The 18,273-nt window shown below is 56.2% G+C and overlaps 1 protein-coding gene across 1 annotated transcript in view; it reads right to left on the bottom strand.

Moving 5' to 3' along the window:
• Positions 1 to 18,273, bottom strand: part of ADGRA2 (adhesion G protein-coupled receptor A2) — a 37,918-nt gene that overhangs the window by 2,877 nt on the left and 16,768 nt on the right. The window contains exons 3-18 of the mRNA XM_066234061.1: positions 8,894 to 8,965; positions 8,545 to 8,616; positions 8,318 to 8,389; positions 7,881 to 8,044; positions 7,274 to 7,487; positions 6,561 to 6,725; positions 5,784 to 5,982; positions 5,191 to 5,340; positions 4,899 to 5,060; positions 3,932 to 4,156; positions 3,528 to 3,744; positions 2,663 to 2,871; positions 1,828 to 1,955; positions 1,400 to 1,523; positions 793 to 938; positions 189 to 278 (exon numbers count right to left, since the gene is read on the bottom strand). Of these exons, the coding sequence (XP_066090158.1) occupies positions 189 to 278; positions 793 to 938; positions 1,400 to 1,523; positions 1,828 to 1,955; positions 2,663 to 2,871; positions 3,528 to 3,744; positions 3,932 to 4,156; positions 4,899 to 5,060; positions 5,191 to 5,340; positions 5,784 to 5,982; positions 6,561 to 6,725; positions 7,274 to 7,487; positions 7,881 to 8,044; positions 8,318 to 8,389; positions 8,545 to 8,616; positions 8,894 to 8,965 (2,409 nt within the window). The remainder of the gene's footprint in view (positions 1 to 188; positions 279 to 792; positions 939 to 1,399; positions 1,524 to 1,827; positions 1,956 to 2,662; positions 2,872 to 3,527; positions 3,745 to 3,931; positions 4,157 to 4,898; positions 5,061 to 5,190; positions 5,341 to 5,783; positions 5,983 to 6,560; positions 6,726 to 7,273; positions 7,488 to 7,880; positions 8,045 to 8,317; positions 8,390 to 8,544; positions 8,617 to 8,893; positions 8,966 to 18,273) is intronic.

The raw sequence follows: 18,273 nt of genomic DNA, 5'->3' as shown, positions 1-18,273 counted from the left end.
TGGGACCCATGGGCTGGGTGGTTGTGGACACAGGAATACAGTGAGCTGACAGGCAGAGACTGGCTTAGTCAACATGCATGGGGTGGGTGGGATCACGGGCCCGGTAAGCCGGGCAGGTGCCCCTGCCAGAGAGCGGAAGGCAGCTGGTGCTTGGTGGGTAGGTTTGGGCAGGCAGGCAGCGTGCTCACTAGGGGCTGTGGTCCCGATAGTTGTGGATGTTGACAGCAGCTGTGATGCCACAGATAATGAGTGGGATCCCTCCGGCAATCAGGTAGAACCTGGAGGGGAATGGGTTTGGGATCAGAGAGATGGGGAACAAGGAAGAGGAACCAGGTGCTCGGAACCTGACTCAGGGTCTCTGTCCCATCTCAAATTCTGTCAGAACTTTCTGTCAAGGATGCAAGACCCCTACAGGGCAGGCTTGATAGATCCCTAGACTTGGCCAAGACTGTTTTAAGGGACAGAGGCCAGAATTGCTCTATCTCCCCCTAAGTGCAGAAGTTGGGGGTGCCACTCAGGGTCCCAGGATCCCTGCTCAGTGTCCTCTCTGGTGCTGTTGAAGCCACTTCCTTCCTGGCCTTGTCATGCCTTGAAAGCCCTAAGGATGCACCCGCTACATGACCTTCAGCAACCTGGGGCCACCGAGGACTTGCCTCTTCTAGCTTTGGAGAGTGGTCTTCCAGGATCTCGAACCCACCCTGCATCCACTCTGGGAGAATTGACTTGGTGTCCTCTGCCCTTCCCGCCCCCGGACCCTTCTCCACTGCAAAGCTGACATCTGGAAGCATGTACCGGAGCATGGGACGGGGAGCAGGTGGGGCAGAGTCCCCTTCCTGTGGAGGGGGTGCCCTCCAGGTGAGCTCCTTGTGGAGGACGCGGGCCTTCACACCCATCCAGAGCAGTGTGGACAGTGAGGAGTAGTGCAGAGTGATGCCCACCTGCGGGATCAAGGCGCCGAGGCTGGGACTGCTCCCGCTGGGGCCACGCCGGAGCCTCAGCCCACAGTGCGCTCCCACTCCTCCCTGTTCCCAGCCCCCACGCCACCCAGATCCTTCCCTAGGTTCTGTCCCTGCTGTAACCCTCTCCACTTCCGTCCCAGGTGTTTCCCCCTCTCTGGCAACTCTCCGTGACGTTGTGATTGCTCTCTGGATTGTCCCCAACCTTTCCTCCATTGCAGGTCCCCACTCTTCAATTTGAAGTCCCTCCTCCGAGTGTCTCTGCTTCTTACCAACTTCTACTCTCTGCTCCCCGCATCCCAAAAGTAAGACCGGACACAGAACAACGGAGTGGGGCCTGCTAGCCGAGCTCCCCTTTTCTTCCCCTGTACCTCCCTACTGCCCGCGTCGCCATCACTAATCTTGGAGCTCCCCGACCCCAACCCAGCCCCCTCTCCTCTTACCGCCTGGCAGACCACCTGGTAGTTGGTGAGCGTGATACCTCCTGCAAAGACGGCAGAGGTCATGGCCATGTGGAAGCACAGGTTCAGCAGCATGTGCCAGCCCTTCCGGGACACGTGGATGGAGCTGCCCCAGAAACAGTAATTAATGGGCCACCCAACCCCAGTCAGGTCCATGGGGCCTCAAGGCCGTCGGGACGGCCAGAGAGGGAGTGGCAGGTACCTGTGTGCATACGTGCGTATGAATGTGATAGAGGCGCCAGGGCGGGAAGGTCTCAACCCCCAAAATGTGTTTTCCCAGCCCAGAACCTTCTAATAAAATGCTAGGCAAGAGCCTGGGAAAGTCACGTGGACCCACCCTGGAAAGAACTTATGGAGACCCACCCTCCCACCGCAGCCTGCCCACCACACCCTTCCTCGAGAGCTCCCACCTGTGGTTGAGGATGTAGGTGATGATGGTGGAGAAGAGGCAGAGCAGCAGCAGGGCTGTGCAGGGGTACACGACCGGGTGCAGCCCTGCCCAGGCGCCGCCCACCTCCCTGGGAAAGGCGCTCAGCTCCTGGGAAGAGTGGGAAAGAGGAAGTGTACGCTAGGCAGCCAGGAGCAGAGGCCACCCGTGGAGCCCTGGCCAGGCCCCCAGCCCGTTTCCTTCTTCCCAGGCCCGGTCAGCATTCTCCTTAGTCAGCTCGTCCATCTGGGTAGAGATGGAAGCGCCATGACATCCACTCTTAAAACGCTGGCCTATGTAGTGTTAACAATCGATTGCCTGCCTGTCTGGGGAATTTTCAGTCCCCCTGCCCGAAAATTGAGGACGAGGAAAGTGGGCAAAGTCTCTGTCTCAAATATAGCTGCGTGCCTGCTCAGGATCTGGGAGAGTGGGGTGTGAGATGTGGTGAGGGAGGAGGACCTAGCTAGGGCTGAGGGAGGAGGGTGATCAGAAAGGAGAAATGTTCTCAGATGGTTTTCTTTCCACATGAATAATCTGGATCTCAGGAAGTGAAGGCTGGGTCTCAGAAGACCAGGCTGGGTACTTCCAGATCCCTCTCTCATTCTGGGAGTGGAAGCAGGATCTCCCTATCTCCTGAAAGACGAAAAATGTCGGGGAGACCAGAGGGACATTTCCTTGAGTGAGTCCTGAGTGTTCTGAGGCCTGACAAGGCTGTTGTCCTTTATTTCTCTGTGGCCCTGGGTGATCAAGAACCCCACCCCCACCTGGAGCACCTCTCTTGTTCCTGGGCCTCTCACCCCCAGCCCTACTACACTCACCATGAGCACGGCCACGTTGCCCAGGTGCTGACAGTGCAGGGAGCTGACGTTGGGCCGGCTGGAGCGGAGCTGGCAGCCTTCGGAGCTCCAGCCGCCCGCCCCGCCCGGCCCCTCCTGGCTCCACCAGGCCGCCACAGGCTCGGCGCCCTCAGCCCAGTGCCGCAGTGAAATGGCCACTGGCTCTGTCAGGTTTCCCACGCCACAGCCACCTGGGGGCGGGGGAGAAGTCCACATGGGCATGCGCAAGCCGTGGGAGGCTGGCCGGGTGGAACTAAGCAGTAGCCCAGCAGGCATGGGACGCCCTTGGGTGTGTGCTGGGCTCGGTGGGTATAGTTTTATATTAAATGTGGGCTTGGCCTCCAGCTCCTCAGTCTAACTGGGGAGACACCAGGATGAATCAAAAAAGCAACAGCTGGTGGCCCACTCCAAGTGCCAAAAGAGCAATGGTGACATTCCCTAAAAGAGAGGACTGTAGCGCTGGAGTCAGGGACAGGAAGGTAGACAGTGATGCTGAGGGAGCGAAAGCCCAGGTGGAGAGAGGGTTCAGGAGGGCTCCCCTGAGAGGGAGAGTCGGCACCAGGCTAGGGAGGTGCCACGGAGGGGGGTCCGGGCAGCTCAAGAGTTTGGACTCATAGCCCTTTCCAAATTTGACAGATCTGAGATATAAAATCCAGTGTCTTCCTGAACCTTTTCTCTACCACCTCTTTTGTGTCGTCTCCCCCCCCCCCCATCCTCCTTGGAAATGGTGAGAGGTCACCATCCTCTGTCACCTTCACCAGGGTGTAGGGGCACTGTGGGTGAGGGAAGGGCGCCGGACAGACACTTAGGAGGGACCCCATGCGATCCTGGGAGCTCAGCCCCTTACTTGTTCCTGCAAAGATGACAGGGGTGGCCACGCCCCGCCTCTTGCCCTGTCCCACAGCTCCGGGGCGGGAGGTGTTGCCATGGCTCCGGAAGAGGCGGCCGTTTCGGAAGACCAGCAATTGCAGGGTGCAGTCTGGGGGTACTTGGGGAGCCAGAGCAGCCGGAAGGGATGAGAACAGACTGGGCGGCAGCTGGATGGAGGCCAGGGCCACGCTGTTCTGGGGGGAGGGGCACAGGAGTTCCTCAGAGACACCTGGACTGACTGCCTGGGACTCTGGTGTCCTCCAGGCCCTCCTCCCCTACCCCCCCTCCTTCTGGGTCCTGCCTCTTCTCACCTCATCAGCCCCCCAGGCACCTGCAGCTCACCACCTCCCCTTTTGGCCTCCTTCCTGCCCCAGTGCCCACCTTGATGTGGAAGGATGACAGAGAGACGTTGGGTCTCCCCGTGGTGCAGCGGAAGCGGAGCTGCTGGTCGGCCAGGGGCTCCGGCTCCGGAGAGGGATTCTGGCCGAGGCCCGTGGGCCGGGCTCTGGGCCCGCCTGCCTCCCTCCTCTGGAAGGCCGTGCAGGTCAGGCCCACGTAGCTGTGCGGCTTGATGAGGTAGGCCTCCAGTGCCACATTCCTTGAGTTCTAGGGACAGGGCACTTGTCACCTGGCCCTTTGGATATGGCGGCCGTGTTCTGGCCTTCTCTCGCCTGATAGCACAATCCCTCTCTGCAGATCTACTCAGTCCACGGCCCACTGCCCTTTACTTCTGTCTTCTCCGGGCCTGCTCAACCTTATGTCTGCATGGAGCCTCCCCAGCCCGTGGCCATGGTGCCTTCCTCCTTCTGAGGCCCTTCCTCCCACCCATTCTCGCCCCCCTGTCTCCTGCTCCCCTCTCAACACTGACTAGTTCTGCTTCCCCGACTGTGCTGCAGAGCGTGGCCCCTGTCTAACCTCCTGTATCCCTTGAAGGGACCAGCCCAATATCTTGCACGGAGAAGGTGCCCTGCCATGGTCGTTCATTGGTCCACCACCCACCATGGGAAATGTCACCCTCTTCTCAGAGAACAGAAGTCTCTATTACTCCACACTCCGTCCTAGTGCTGTTCCCCTACAACTCGGTTCCCCACCACAACGTCGTCTGTAACTTCTCCAGTGTCACCGGCCTCCCTCCGTACTGCTCCCGACTACTCGGGCTATGACGCCACAGGAGGAGGAATCTAGCCAAGTTAGGTGTTCATGGCAGGTGCACAGCTGCCTCACAGCTGGAGGACTTGCTGCCTGAGAGAGAAGTGCTTCCTTTCTGGGTGACTCTAAGTTCCCTCCCAGGGCCAGCCTCCCGACAGAGGAAGGTGACAGAGGCCAGCTCCCAGCTGACCCACATTACCACAGAGATGTGCTGGGCGTGGGGGCTCAAGGCAGCCCCTCCAATGCGCTCCAGTGCACCCACGATGCCACTGCAGGCCTTGTCCTCGCGCTGAGCCAACCACAGCAGGTGCTCATCCACCAGCATCAGGTTGCTGGCCATGTCCACCATCACCTCCACCAGCTGGGGGCGGGGCAGGGAGTCACTGAGGTAGGAGTGGGGTTTGGGACTCAGGGGCTGGTGTGTGAGAGGCTTGAGCAAATGGGGAGCAGGGGGGTTTCCAGAGGCCCCCGAAGGCCTGGTTGAATCTCACCTCTTTGATCTGGTCGACATAACCCAAGAATTTCTGGATCATCTGAGCCACATAGACTACGTCCATCATGTCTGAGAAGCTGGTAGCCTCAGCCGTGTAAACTCGCAGCTGGTGGGCTAGGGTCAGCGCGTTGGAGGCATTGATGGGCATCTGGGAGTGTTAGGGCAAGATAGGGGATAGTCCAATCTTTCTCCTTGTCCCCCAGAACTGCCCCTAGGGGCCCTTCTGTGCTAATGCTCAAGGAGTAGTGTCTGGAGTGAGGGGTTTCACCCACCACCAGCTGGGTCTAATCATGGGCAAGGAGTGAGCTCCTCAGGGCTCAAGGCGCCCTGGCCCAAGGACAACGGAGGACTCATGCTGTCCTTGTTTTCCCCCTTAAGGCTGTGCTTGCTCTGCTGGGGATGAAGCTGGGGTAGCCTGCCTTTCCTGGGTGTGGACTTGGGGGTCTCAGTCCCCCTGGAAAAGGAAAGCTGGTGAAGAGCAAGAGCTCGGATGACACCAAGGAGCAAAGGGGCAGCTGTGAGGCCTCTCCGCCCACCCCCACTCCCTGGAACCAGAGCTGAGGGGCGCCCCACGCCCTGTCCTGGCCTCACCAGCACGAAGGTGTAGAGCACCCGGGTGATGTCGTTGGTGTACAGACAGTGGGAGTAGTCCCCTGGCTCCCAGCGGCCAGCTCGGTCACACCGGCGGGAGGCCCGGGTGCCAGGGGCGCCCCCGCTCAGGGGCACCGAGGTGAAGGGGTACTGCAGGCAGGACTGGTAGGCTGTGATGCCAGCCAGAGTGCGAGGCCACCTGGGGGCAGAGGAAGGAGCTGCTGATGACCCAGGCCCCTCAAGGCAAAGGCTCCGCCCTTGCCAGACCCCTTGAGGGAAGGGTCCTGAAGAGAGGTTTGGGGCTGCACTTCAAGGTGTTCCCAAGCTCTGCCTTCTTTCTAACTGTATTTGTACTGCTAGTGCTACGGGGGCTTGACTCCAGGTTCTGGTTCAAGTCATTTATCCTTCCTGGGCCTCCGTGTTCTCAGCTGTACAATGGGAAGAATCCTAACTCCGTCCTCACTGAGAAGGCCGTTGGAATACGAAATGTGATATTCGTGTGGGAGAGCTTTGTAAACTCTAAATGTAAGGAATCAGAGGGAAACCTCTGGGTCCGCACCATACAGTTCAGATGGTGATGATACACAAAAAGATGAGGTCTCTAAGTACAACAGCAGGACTTGGAGCTAAATGGCAAAAAAAAAAAAAAAAAAAGAAAGAGAAAGAAAAAGTGGGGAGACCCTGGTCTCAGACGTGGGTCTCAGAAGAGCTGGGGGCGTGGTGGGGGGCTGGGTCGGGAAGGTGGCTGGGTCTCCGGGGCAGCAGAGCACACTGAACCTGAAGTCCCCTCGGTTGTTGGCGACACGCTCGGCTGGGCAGTAGGAGGCGGAGGTCTCCAGCACCACGATCTCCACCTTCTTGCTGGCGTTGCCCTGGGCCGTGGACACGGAGCACTCCCATTCGCCTGAGGCCCCCACACCGATGTGAGACAGGGTCAGCTCACTGCAGGCGGGCGGGCGGGCGGGGCCGGCTTGCTGAGGCACTCGAGACCACGCCCCCTTCTAAGCGCCCCTGGCCTGACCACCCACAGGCGCCCAGCACCGGGGTGTGGAGGGTGAACTCCAGGTTCCTAATTCTTTAATTGAGGAAGGATACAAGTACCTACTCCTGTAAATTCTGATTGGCCTTGTGATAATGTTTTTCTGAGTTTCAATTTCCCCATCTTTATCATGGAGATAACACCTCGCTTACAAGTCTATTGGAGAGATTAGTCTGATCACAGGTAAAAGCCATTATAGTATACCATAGAAAAGCTCTAAAGAAATGTCAGGTATCATTTTTTTTCTACCAGGCATTTAATTTCTAAGCCTTATCTAGACCATTGACTTAGTCCTGGACGTCCATGAAAACACACACACACACACACACACACACACACACACAGATGGCATGGTCCCAGGAATATATCTGGGCACAGCTCCTTGGGGGGAGGCGAGTGGGTGCTGTGGCCACCCCCTGCACTGGCTGAGAAGGGGCAGCAGGGCCGGTACCTGGTGATGAAGGTGCAGTCGTGGATGAGGCTCTCTGCCAGGAGGATGCCCGCCTGCTCATCGCCCTCCACGGGGGCCCGGTTGTGGTACCAGCGGATGCGGGTGTCATTGCCCAGGTAGCTGGCGGAGCACTGGAAGGGCAGGCGGTCACCTTGGAACACCACTTGGCGCAGGGATGGAATGAGGTGGTGCGTGTGTAGCTCCAGAGCCCCCTCTGTGGAAGGAGACACGAGCAGTGGAGCCTGCGTGTGTGGGCGTGGGCGCGCCAGTGTGGGTGCGTGAAGCAGAGGCAGGGCCGGGCATCCTCCGTCAGGGGCCGCGGGAAGGAGAGGGGCAGGAGAGGGGCGGGAGGGTTTTACACCAAGTAGAAGTGCTCCCTTCCACAGCACACTTGTCACCCCGGATGAAAACGAGGCAGCAGCCCCGAAGGAAGTTTAGAAAAGCTAATGAAAGACAACCCCCCAGTGGGATCTGAAGGAAAGGATACTCGGAGAACACGTCCACTACGAACAGTGACACTTGGGGCCAGGCCCTTCAGGAGGGAGCCCAGGCCCGAGGGGCAGGCAGGGTCCCTGGCAGGTGTGCTGCTGGGTGAAGATTTGCTCACCGCAGCGCAGCTGCGCCTCTTGGAGGCCGCCGAGGGCCTGGGCGTGGAGGGCACTGGGGTAGGCACAGAGCGTGCGCTCGGACAGCTGCAGGGAGCGGTTCCGGGCCCAGGACGGCAGCCAGCGCAGGCGGCAGTCGCAAGTCAGGAACTCGGTGCCGAAGTCCCTGCGGAGTGGGTAGAGGCACAATGGAGTCTAGTAGAGGAGTGTGGGCTCGTGGAGTGGGGATGGAGCCCCAGGATGGAACTGAGCTGGACAGGGCAGACTTCGGGATGTGTGCACCAGACCAGCGATCCTGGGAGGCAAATATGGTGGCGTTTCAGCCACTGTCTGTCTACACGCAAGGCTAGCCACTGTGGTCACGATGCCTAGATGTCTCCCTCCTGGGCAGGGGAACAAATCTGGGCTTGGAGTCCTTGAGCTAGGGAAAGATACTCACACAAGCTTAAGGGCTGGCAGCTCATCGAAGACCCCAGGTTGCAGGCTGGAGAAGATGTTTCCAGATATGTTTCTGCAGAGGGCAGGGAAGAGGGGGTGGATCTAAGGGTCTCTTGGCGTCAGAAGGGGAGGGGAGAGCATGCAGGGACCTGTCAGGGGCTACGGCTGCCTTCCTCCTCCCAAGCCCTCCTTTGGCGCGAGCCTTCCCTCCCCTCTCTTCTCACTCACAGTCTGAGGAGCCTGGAGAGGCCTTGGAAGGTCTCGGAGGTGAGGCAGCCAATCCGGTTGTTGGAAAGATCTCTAGAAGATACACACAGACAACCTCAGCAAGCTGGCCACCCCACATCAGCTTGTGAGGGACACACAGGTGTGACTGGGGCTTGTGTGGGGAGAGGGGTGGAAAAGCTATGGGGTTGGGGGTCTCAAAGTTCTGCGGCAGCCACTGTGCTGTGTGGGGAGGGGTGGGAAAGAAGGGACGGTGGGGGGAGTAGGAAGGGTGGTTGCTCAGGGATCCATGGGACCTTCTCCAGGGTTAAGGGAGCACTGGGAGGTTTGGGGGGCAGGACATGCCACTCACAAGCGCTTCAGCTCCCCCAGGCCCAGGAAGGCACCGGGCTGCACCATGCTGATGACATTATTCCTCAGGTCCCTGTAGGAGGAAATTGGGAGGCCCTCACACACTCCCGCAGGGCCCAGCACTGCTCCCCTGGGGCCAGGTAGCTTTTCTGTCACCAGAAGTGTTGGGACTCGAGTTTCCTTCTAAATTCTGGCTCTCCTTAGCGCTGGCTGGGAAGTTGGATGAAGGACCCACTTCCAGGGGTCCTTCAGCCCCTCAGACAGGTGTTCTCAGCCGCCCTGCCTGACATCAGGGGTCAGGAAGACAGCAAGCATGCAGATGCCAGGAGGGGGCGGTGAAAGGGCCTCAGGTGAGGAAGCGGGAAGCGACATGGGAACAAGAAGTGGTACAAGCCCTGGGCGGGGAGTCAGGAGGCCTTGGTTCCTCCTCTGAGCTGCCCTGAGTACCTCCCGGGGTGGTTGTGAGAATCATTTTAAAATGGGTGTTACAGTCTTTTGAAAATTGCTTCACAAAGATAAAATCTTCAGCCTGGCTGTAGGGAGGTATTTTTATGGCTATTCTGTGAATCTTGCCATTTGACAAGTGAGGAAATAGGTCAGGCAGTGGGTTGATGACCTCATGGGTGCTGACCTAGTATCAGAGTCCCGGGCTCAGGGTAGGGCTGTAAATCACCCGGCCCGACCTGCAGAGTGGAGAATGGCTCAGCCCAGCGCCTGCCTCTCCCGAGGCTCTCCTAGGAGCCCACCCGGCCCGACCCGCAGAGCAGAGAATGGCTCAGCCCCGCGCCTGCCTCTCCCGAGGCTCTCCTAGGAGCCCACCCGGCCTGACCCGCAGAGTGGAGAATGGCTCAGCCCTGCGCCTGCCTCTCCCGAGGCTCTCCTAGGAGCCCACCCGGCCTGACCCGCAGAGTGGAGAATGGCTCAGCCCTGCGCCTGCCTCTCCCGAGGCTCTCCTAGGAGCCCACAGTGCTGAGAGAAGGTGGCAAGGGAAGTATCACTCAGGACAGAGCTCCAGCAGGTCACAGACAGGATGGAAGGCGGTGGAGCCCCTGCCATGCTCCAGCCCTGACTGAGGCAGGGGCTCTGACTCTCCCAGCCAAAGCCTCAGGACATCTCTGGACTACGGGCAGGAGGGGGTTAACTCAGCCAGCTCCCTGCAGGGTGGAGAGGAAATGGGTGTCCAGGATGGGGAGGTGCCGTCCCACCAGGGGGCCTGTTTTCGCACTGACATTCCCAATTGGGAACGTAAATACTGAGAGAGAGAGAGAGAAAGACAGACAGACAGACAGACAGACACAAACATACAAACACACAGAGAGCGAGTGAGAGACAGCAATGAAACTCCCTGCTCAGCCCGGCCAACTGCCAGGGGTCCTCATACCTCAGCTCCCTCAGCCCCAGGAATGGGCCGGCCTCCACCACCCTGAGCCCCTTGGGAAGAAAGGGAAAGCCAGCAGCTTCCTAGAGGGATGGCTTCCTCACCCAGGCCCGCTGGGAGATGCCCCATCGCAGGGCACACACAGGGAACGTGCGATTGTGCAGCCCCTAGAGCACTCCTGCAGAATGGAGAGTGGGGAGGACTGGATAAACGCCCTGCCCTCCCAGGGGCGCCCTCCCTGCCTGTCACCCCCCTTCTGCTGCCCAGACACCCGACCTCACAGCCCCCGGTCTGCTGCTGCTCCAGCACGTGGCCCCTGGCCCTTGTTGGGGTCTGGCCATTCTCAGGGCTCTGTATCCCACCCCTATGCGGGGGAGGGGCAGAGGGAAACACATTCCTCATTGTGTCACTTCCCTTCATGGGCTGCCAAGGGGCCGAGGCTGCAGCCCCCCGCCCCTTCCCTGTAGCTCACTTGTGTTTATTCTCATTTCCTCCCGGCCCTCCTCGAGAGCCCCCACCCCGCCTGCCCCACTGATGCTCTGCAGATGGGAGCAAGGCTGGGGCCTGCCCCGGGTTCCCTGCAGCCCTGCCGTGCCAGGCCCTACTGACAGGGGAGCTGCCCCCAGGGGCGGGCGCTCCTTCCCCCTTGCCTCACACCCACAGAGGTGAGGTCCAGGGGCTTACTGGGTGGACCAAGGCAGCCCCTCAAGTGATTTGGGGAGCTGGCCTGCTTATTTAGGCCAGCCGGTCCTGGGTCCCCTCCTGAAGGGCGCAGGCCAGGGTGCTCACTGGGCTGAGGTCTGACAGCCCCATGGGGTTAGGCCCACCCCCAGCCGTTGATTCCAGGTCCCTGGTCCCTGAGCAGCTCTGGAGTGCTCTCCTTGGCAGCAGGAGGGTAGGGTATGATATGATATGATATGATACGATACGATACGATACGATACGATATGATATGATACGATACGGTATGGTATGATATGATATGATATGGTATGGTATGATATGATATGATATGATATGATATGATATGATATGACTTGGTTATTTTTTTCGGACCTCTTGCTTAGCACATCCTTTTGAAACTCTGATGATGGCTATGGACTCCCACCCCAGAAAAATGCATACACCTAACATTGGGCACATGATTTCCCGGGCTGGTGGGACTCAAGTTATGACCCCACCACCACCACCATCACACACACACTTTAGGCTGTCTAATCTGATCTCTTCATTTCTTGGATGAGGTCATTAGAACGCACAGATGTTTCTGTGATGTGGGATCTTCCGCCCCTCTCTGCTTCCACAGAGCTGTGGTCTTGGAACCTGGAGAAGGTGCAGCCTATGGATGGAGCCTCCCCTTCCCCATAGCCCTTGCCTGACTCAGACCAGGCTCCCTTGACTCAGCACACCCCCCTCTCTCACGGTATGTATGTCAATATGGAGAAGGATGCCCCCCCACACCATGTCAGCCGTCAAAGGAGTAGGGTGGAGATTTCTGGGAGCAAATCATCCCTCTACCTTTCATGGGCAAAGAGAAGCCCAGGAAGCTGTGTAAGGAAGAGTGTGTGTGTGAGCAACAGAACAGCAGAATGATGAGTGGGACTTAATAAAAAATTAAAACGTTTGTTCTTTATAGGACACCATTATGAAAGTGAAGGATGACCCTTAGGATGAGAGATTATTACCATATATCATATGCCTGATAAGGGACTTCTATTCAGAATTTATAAAGAACTTTTACAGCTCAGTAATAAAGAGACAACCCAGCTGAAAAGGGGGCAAAGGATTTGAATAGACATCTCTTCAAAGAGGATATACAGATGACTGATTAATATATGAAAAGATGCTCAACAGCATTAGTCATTAGGGAAATGCAAATAAAAACCACAATGATACTACTTCCTGTCCAATAAAAAAGACAGACGATAGCAAGTGGTGATGAAGATGTGGAGAGGTTGAAGCCCTTGCACATTATTTTTGCTTCTTTTAGAAAGAGAGGAAGGGGGACAGAGAGGGAGAGACAGAGAGAGAAACATTGATTTCTTGTTGTTCCTCTCATCTATGCATTCATTGGTTGCTCCTTATGTGCCCTGACCAGGAATTGAACCCACAACCTTGGTGTATCGGGATGATGTTCTAACCAACTGAGTTCCTGGCCATGGCTGCCCTTGTACATTAGTGATAGGAGTGTAAAATGGTGCGGCCACTTTGGAAAACAGTATGGCAGAGTTACCACATGACCCAGCAGTTCCACCCCCAGGTAGATATCCCCGAGAGGCGAACATACATCTACACAAAAAGCTGTACAGGGATATTCTTGTAGCATTTTTCACAGTAACCAAAAAGCAGAAAACCCCCAAATGTCCATTAACTGATAAATGAATAAACAAAATGTGCTATAGTCATACAAACAATATTATTCGGCCCTAAAGAGAAATGAAGTGCTGATACATGCTATCATATGAATGAACCTTGAAAACATTATGCTAAGTGAAAGAATCCAGTTACAAAAGGCCACATAATCCCATTTACATGAACTCCCCAGAATAGGCAAATCTATAGAGACAGAAAGTAGATTAAGCGGTTGCTTAGGGCTGGGAAGTAGGGGGTGGAGGACTGGGGAATGACTGCTAATGATTCAAGGTTTGAGGATGATGAAAATGTTCTAAAATTAGATTATGATGATGGTTGCACAACTGTGTAACTATACTGGAAACCATTGGATTGTACACTTTAAGTGGGAGGTCTTTATGGTATGTAAATTATATCTGACTAAAGCTGTTAGAGAAATGAGTGTGAGTCTGTGTAAGAGTATGCATGTGTATGTCTCTGTGTGTGTACCACGTCTGGACAGGGTGGGGCAGCACAAAGTTGGCTCCCTCCAGCTCCTGCAGACCTCCCTGCTTGTGAGCTTGAAAACCAAATGATTGGTTTGAAAGCCGCAGAGCAGCGTTCCCTGGGCCCTCCAGGACTTCCAGGGTTCATTAGAAAGCAGGGGCTGGCTGAGAAGGGGCCCAGAGCACCCCTGCAGGTACAGAGGCTGTCTGGGGGTGGATAGGGCGAGCTTCTGGTAGCCAAGAGGAAATCCAAGATGGTCCTAACTTCCCTCCCACCCCCAAGGCCCGGGCCCCCTCTCATCTCTGATATCATTCTACAGGTATTTATTGAGCACATACCCTGTGCCAGGCATTGGAGCTATAACAGCAAGCCAAGTCGGCTGTCCCCAAACCCATCAGCCTCCCCTCCCGGCCTTCTGCGGCGCCGGAGCCGAGGGCAGCCTCCCCGCCGCATTCCTCCCCAGTGTCGGGGGGAAGGGAAGGGGAGGAGGGACCGAGCCCCCTTGGCCCCGCCTACAGATTAATAGAAACCACCTGGCGGGGGAGCGGCACTCCACCCCCAGACCCCACTTGCCACCATTCCCATGACCATCTGCTTCTAATGAGTGCCCCATCCCCCTGCATACCAGCCCCCCGGGCTTATTAATCTCATTAGGCAATGACAAATCATCCTGGGGCTGAGCCGCTCCCCGCCCCGGGCCCTTTCCTCCCGGCGCGCAGCCTCTGGGGGCGGGGTCCACACGCATCCACTCGCTCGCTCACTCGCAGGCCGGGCTCGCTCCCGTGGCCTCTGCGGGGGGCTGTGTGCCCTGTGGCCCACTTGGTCCTGGGTGGGGGTTTCTCACTGGCACTGGGGCTCCCTCGGGGCCCTGGGAAGCCTTCTGGGAATGCGCGTGGTGGGGGATCCGGGCGGAGATTCGAGGCCCCAGAGGAATGGGCCAGCCTCCAGGACCTTCAGCCCCTTCATTTCAGCTACAGCACTGCCTGCTCCAGGCTGGAGGACTCCGGACACATCCTACGCAGTGAGGGGGCGTAGAACATCTTGCCACTTGGAACTCTTCCAAGGAGAAGGGAACTGACATTTACTGACCACAAGCCCACGCTGTCCGGGCCTCTCTCCCTAGAGACTCATCCATTCCCATGACAACCTGTCAGGGGGTCGTCCATTGCCCCATTTTCCAGGTGAGAAACCCGAGGCTTGGCCAGGCACCCAAAAGGTAAATGGCAGCGGTAGGGTTCAGCCCCAGGCCCCCCCTTTTAATGCAGGGTCAAGGACTGTGCCCTTCACAGCCTGCCCGCAGACTGGGCAACGAACAGGCCTGTCCGTGCTGCTGGGCGGTGGGTGCAGAGAGGGGGGCCTCACCGTGGCTTTGCCCTCTGTACACTTTGGGGGCTGGCCATGAGCTGCCTCTGCTGGACCCTGTTTCAGGTTTTCCTGTCCATCCTGCCTGGCTGATAAGGGCGGGTCCTCTACATCCCCACCCTCACCCCTAGCCTCTCCGGAGCATGGGATCAGCTCAGACTCATTCCCACTCCTCGCCCTCTGTCCCCTCCCGCCCTCTGTCCCCTCCCCAGCCTCAGGATCCGGCTTTCTGACCAGGGACCATGCAGAGCTCTTCCCCCTGCAGGCTCACACTGGACCCATTCTCAGAGGCAAGAGGGGCGCTCAGCACAGGGCGGCAGTGGCAGCACTTTCTGGAGCAGTCTAGACCTCCACTTCAGTTAGCAGACTAGGCTCCAACCCTCCCACGGGACCTGCTGCTATGGACTGTGGGATGTTAAGCTGCCATGAACTCAGCTGCCCAAGCCTGGACGCCTCAGCCAGACAGGACAGAGAGATCAGTGTTTCCTGGCACCAACTGCATGCCAGGCCACGGCGTCTCATTTGCGATGAATAGGCCCTCAGTCTCGGGGTCATCTGGTCCACTGGTTCCCAACCCCGGATGAGCATGAGAATTGCCTGCATACCTTGTAAAAAATTCTCAGGCCCCTTCCAACCTGATGAATTAGCATCTCCAGGGAGTAGGGGCCCAGGATCTCTCCCACCTCCAGGATGGTGGGAGAGTAGTTGTGGGAGAAGGTTGCAGGTTCGATCCCATCAGGGCACACACAAGAATCGTTTTGTGTGTCCCCTAGGCCATGCCATATATAGTGCCAGTAACAATAAAACACTCATCTAGGTGGTGCGTGGTCATTTTGTAGATGCGGTTAACATCTATAATCAGTTGACTTTAAATAAAGGACATTACCTTTGATATTATGGGAGGGCCTCATCCAATCAGTTGAAGGCCTCACTAACAAGAGCTAAGGTTTCCCGGAGAAGGAGCTCTGTTTCAAGACTGCAGCATCAACCCCTGCCTGACTGTCCAGTCTGCAGGTCTGCCTACAGATTTTGGATTTGCCAGCCCCCATAGCACATGAGCCATTTTCTTAAATTTCTTTATAAAGAAGTAAAATAATTTTTATATGTTATATAAAGACACACACACACACACACACACACACACACCCCTCCAATTGATTCTATTTCTCTGGAGAATCCTGACTGGTTCAGTAATGACAAACCAGGCTGGAGACCCTGGGTTCTCCAGCCCTTGTGCTGCCTTTCCGTCCCTAGGAAGCAGGGGCACCTGCTGAACACAGTGCCTCCCTCTGCCCTTTGTCACCTCCTTGGAATGACTGGTCATATTCACTTTGATCTTTTCCTTCACGTGCAGCACTTGTGGATATCTCACACACACACACACACACACACACGATCACAGAATTTTACATCTATAATGCACCTCACAAATCACTGTTCCCACCCCCCTTTTTACAGATGAGGAAACTGAGGCTCCAAAGCTGACAGCCACCCCTGCACCTCTCTGACCTCACCTCTGACCACTTCCCAGTCACATTGCCCTCCCATTCCTCAGACCCACCGGGCATACTCTGGATGCGGGGGGCCTTGCCAGCTGCTGCTCTCTCCACCTTCCAGATTCCTCCTAACTTCTCCATCCCCTGAGGTCTCAGCTTAGTCATCTGGTCAGCAAGGCCTTCCTTGACCTCACTACATAAAACAACAGCCCTGCCCCCATTGCTTTCTACCCCCTTACCCTGCTTTGTTTTTATTTGTAGCACTTGTTGTCTCCTGACATACTGTACATTTATTTGCTATTTTCTGGATCCCATCATTTTTCTATTGTGTTCACTCCCAAGGCCTACAGAGCTTGGCATATAAATGAAGGGTATTTGTGGCCCTGGCTGGGTAGCTCAGTCGGTTAGCCTGACCCACCAAGGTTGCAGGTTCGATCCCATCAGGGCACACACAAGAATCAGCAAATGAATGCATAAGTCAGTGGAACAACAAATCGATATTTCTTTCTCTCTCTGACTTTCCCCCTTCGTCTCTCATTAAAATCAATCAATAAAAAAATAAAGATTTGTGATATATAAACGAATAATAAAATATAATAAATAAAGGGGGCTCAATCTATTTCTCTAGAATGAATGACTAGAAGGCTTCCTAACAGAGTGTGAACTGAGACTCGGGGCCTTGAGTTCTCACTCAGGTGCTCCTTCTACGCTCAGCACCCTTCCGCCTCCCAGGACTCAGGACGCAGTCCTTGCTCTCTCACGTTGTCCTCCCACTGTTCTCTGACTGTGTCTCTGCATGCACCTGTGGTGTGGTGAGCAGAGTCACAGCCTGGGGAGAGGCGTCCAGTTCAGTATGTCGGCATGGGTGGGAAGAAAAAGGCCACCTTTTCCCCTCCATCAGAAGATCTACCCTCATGAGACTGAAGGATGAGAAGGTGGCACCCCCAGTGGGCCTCTGACTGAGGAGGCGAGAGGCAAAGAGGGGGAGAAGCCAGTGAGGCCACGAAGGCTCAGAGCGGCGCTTTCTGTGCCAAGGAGAAGAGAGAACGTTTCTGGGTGGTGACTGGCTCTTGTGGGGTAAAGCAAAGGGCCGGGGAAGCAGCTGCGGTTTGTCTTCCTCCAAAAGATCCTGGAAGGAGTCTGGTTTCCTGCCACTCAGCCCTCTAAAATGAAGCCTGGCCTGGGCATAGGAATCGGAGCTCCCGAATGCTAACGGCCCCGTCTGCGGCTCTGGCTCCGGGTCCGGGAGGGTGAAACCAGCCCTGTTTGTCGGTGTGCAAGGAGGTGTTAAACAGCACCCTGGGGGCGGTGCTTTCTCCTTGCCTGGACCACCCTGTGAGCTGCAGAGCCCATGAGCAGAAGGACCTGGCCACAGAGCTGTGTGCATACACCAAGGCCAACATCCCATACCCCGTGACCCCAGTAGGCCCACCCACACTAACCGAGCCAGGCCATCACGCCTTCCGTGCCCCGTGGGGTGGGGTGGGTGCGGTGGGGGTGGGAGGAGAGGTTTTCCCTTCCCTGTGAGGGGGGTGTACAGGAGACAACCTCATAAGGTTGTTGTCACGGTTAAAGCTCTAAACTCCTCGTCACGTACATACTGCATCTCTGTTCCCCTTGCACTTTCCAGCCTCACTGTCCTTCCTTCAGACTCGATGTAAACCCCATCCTACTTCATTCTCATATACATGCCGGACTCGATGTAAACCCCATCCTACTTCATTCTCATATATATGCCGGACTCGATGTAAACCCCATCCTACTTCATTCTCATATACATGCCGGACTCGATGTAAACTCCATCCTACTTCATTCTCATATACATGCCGGACTCGATGTAAACCCCATCCTACTTCATTCTCATATACATGCCGGACTCGATGTAAACCCCATCCTACTTCATTCTCATATATATGCCGGACTCGATGTAAACCCCATCCTACTTCATTCTCATATATATGCCGGACTCGATGTAAACCCCATCCTACTTCATTCTCACATACATGCCGGACTCGATGTAAACCCCATCCTACTTCATTCTCACATACATGCCGGACTCGATGTAAACCCCATCCTACTTCATTCTCATATATATGCCGGACTCGATGTAAACCCCATCCTACTTCATTCTCACGTATATGCCGGACTCGATGTAAACCCCATCCTACTTCATTCTCACATATATGCCGGACTCGATGTAAACCCCATCCTACTTCATTCTCATATACATGCCGGACTCGATGTAAACTCCATCCTACTTCATTCTCATATACATGCCGGACTCGATGTAAACCCCATCCTACTTCA

Source organism: Saccopteryx bilineata, chromosome 6, assembly GCF_036850765.1.
Source record: "Saccopteryx bilineata isolate mSacBil1 chromosome 6, mSacBil1_pri_phased_curated, whole genome shotgun sequence".
NCBI lineage: Eukaryota > Metazoa > Chordata > Mammalia > Chiroptera > Emballonuridae > Saccopteryx > Saccopteryx bilineata.
This window is presented reverse-complemented; position numbering and strand designations above follow the sequence as displayed.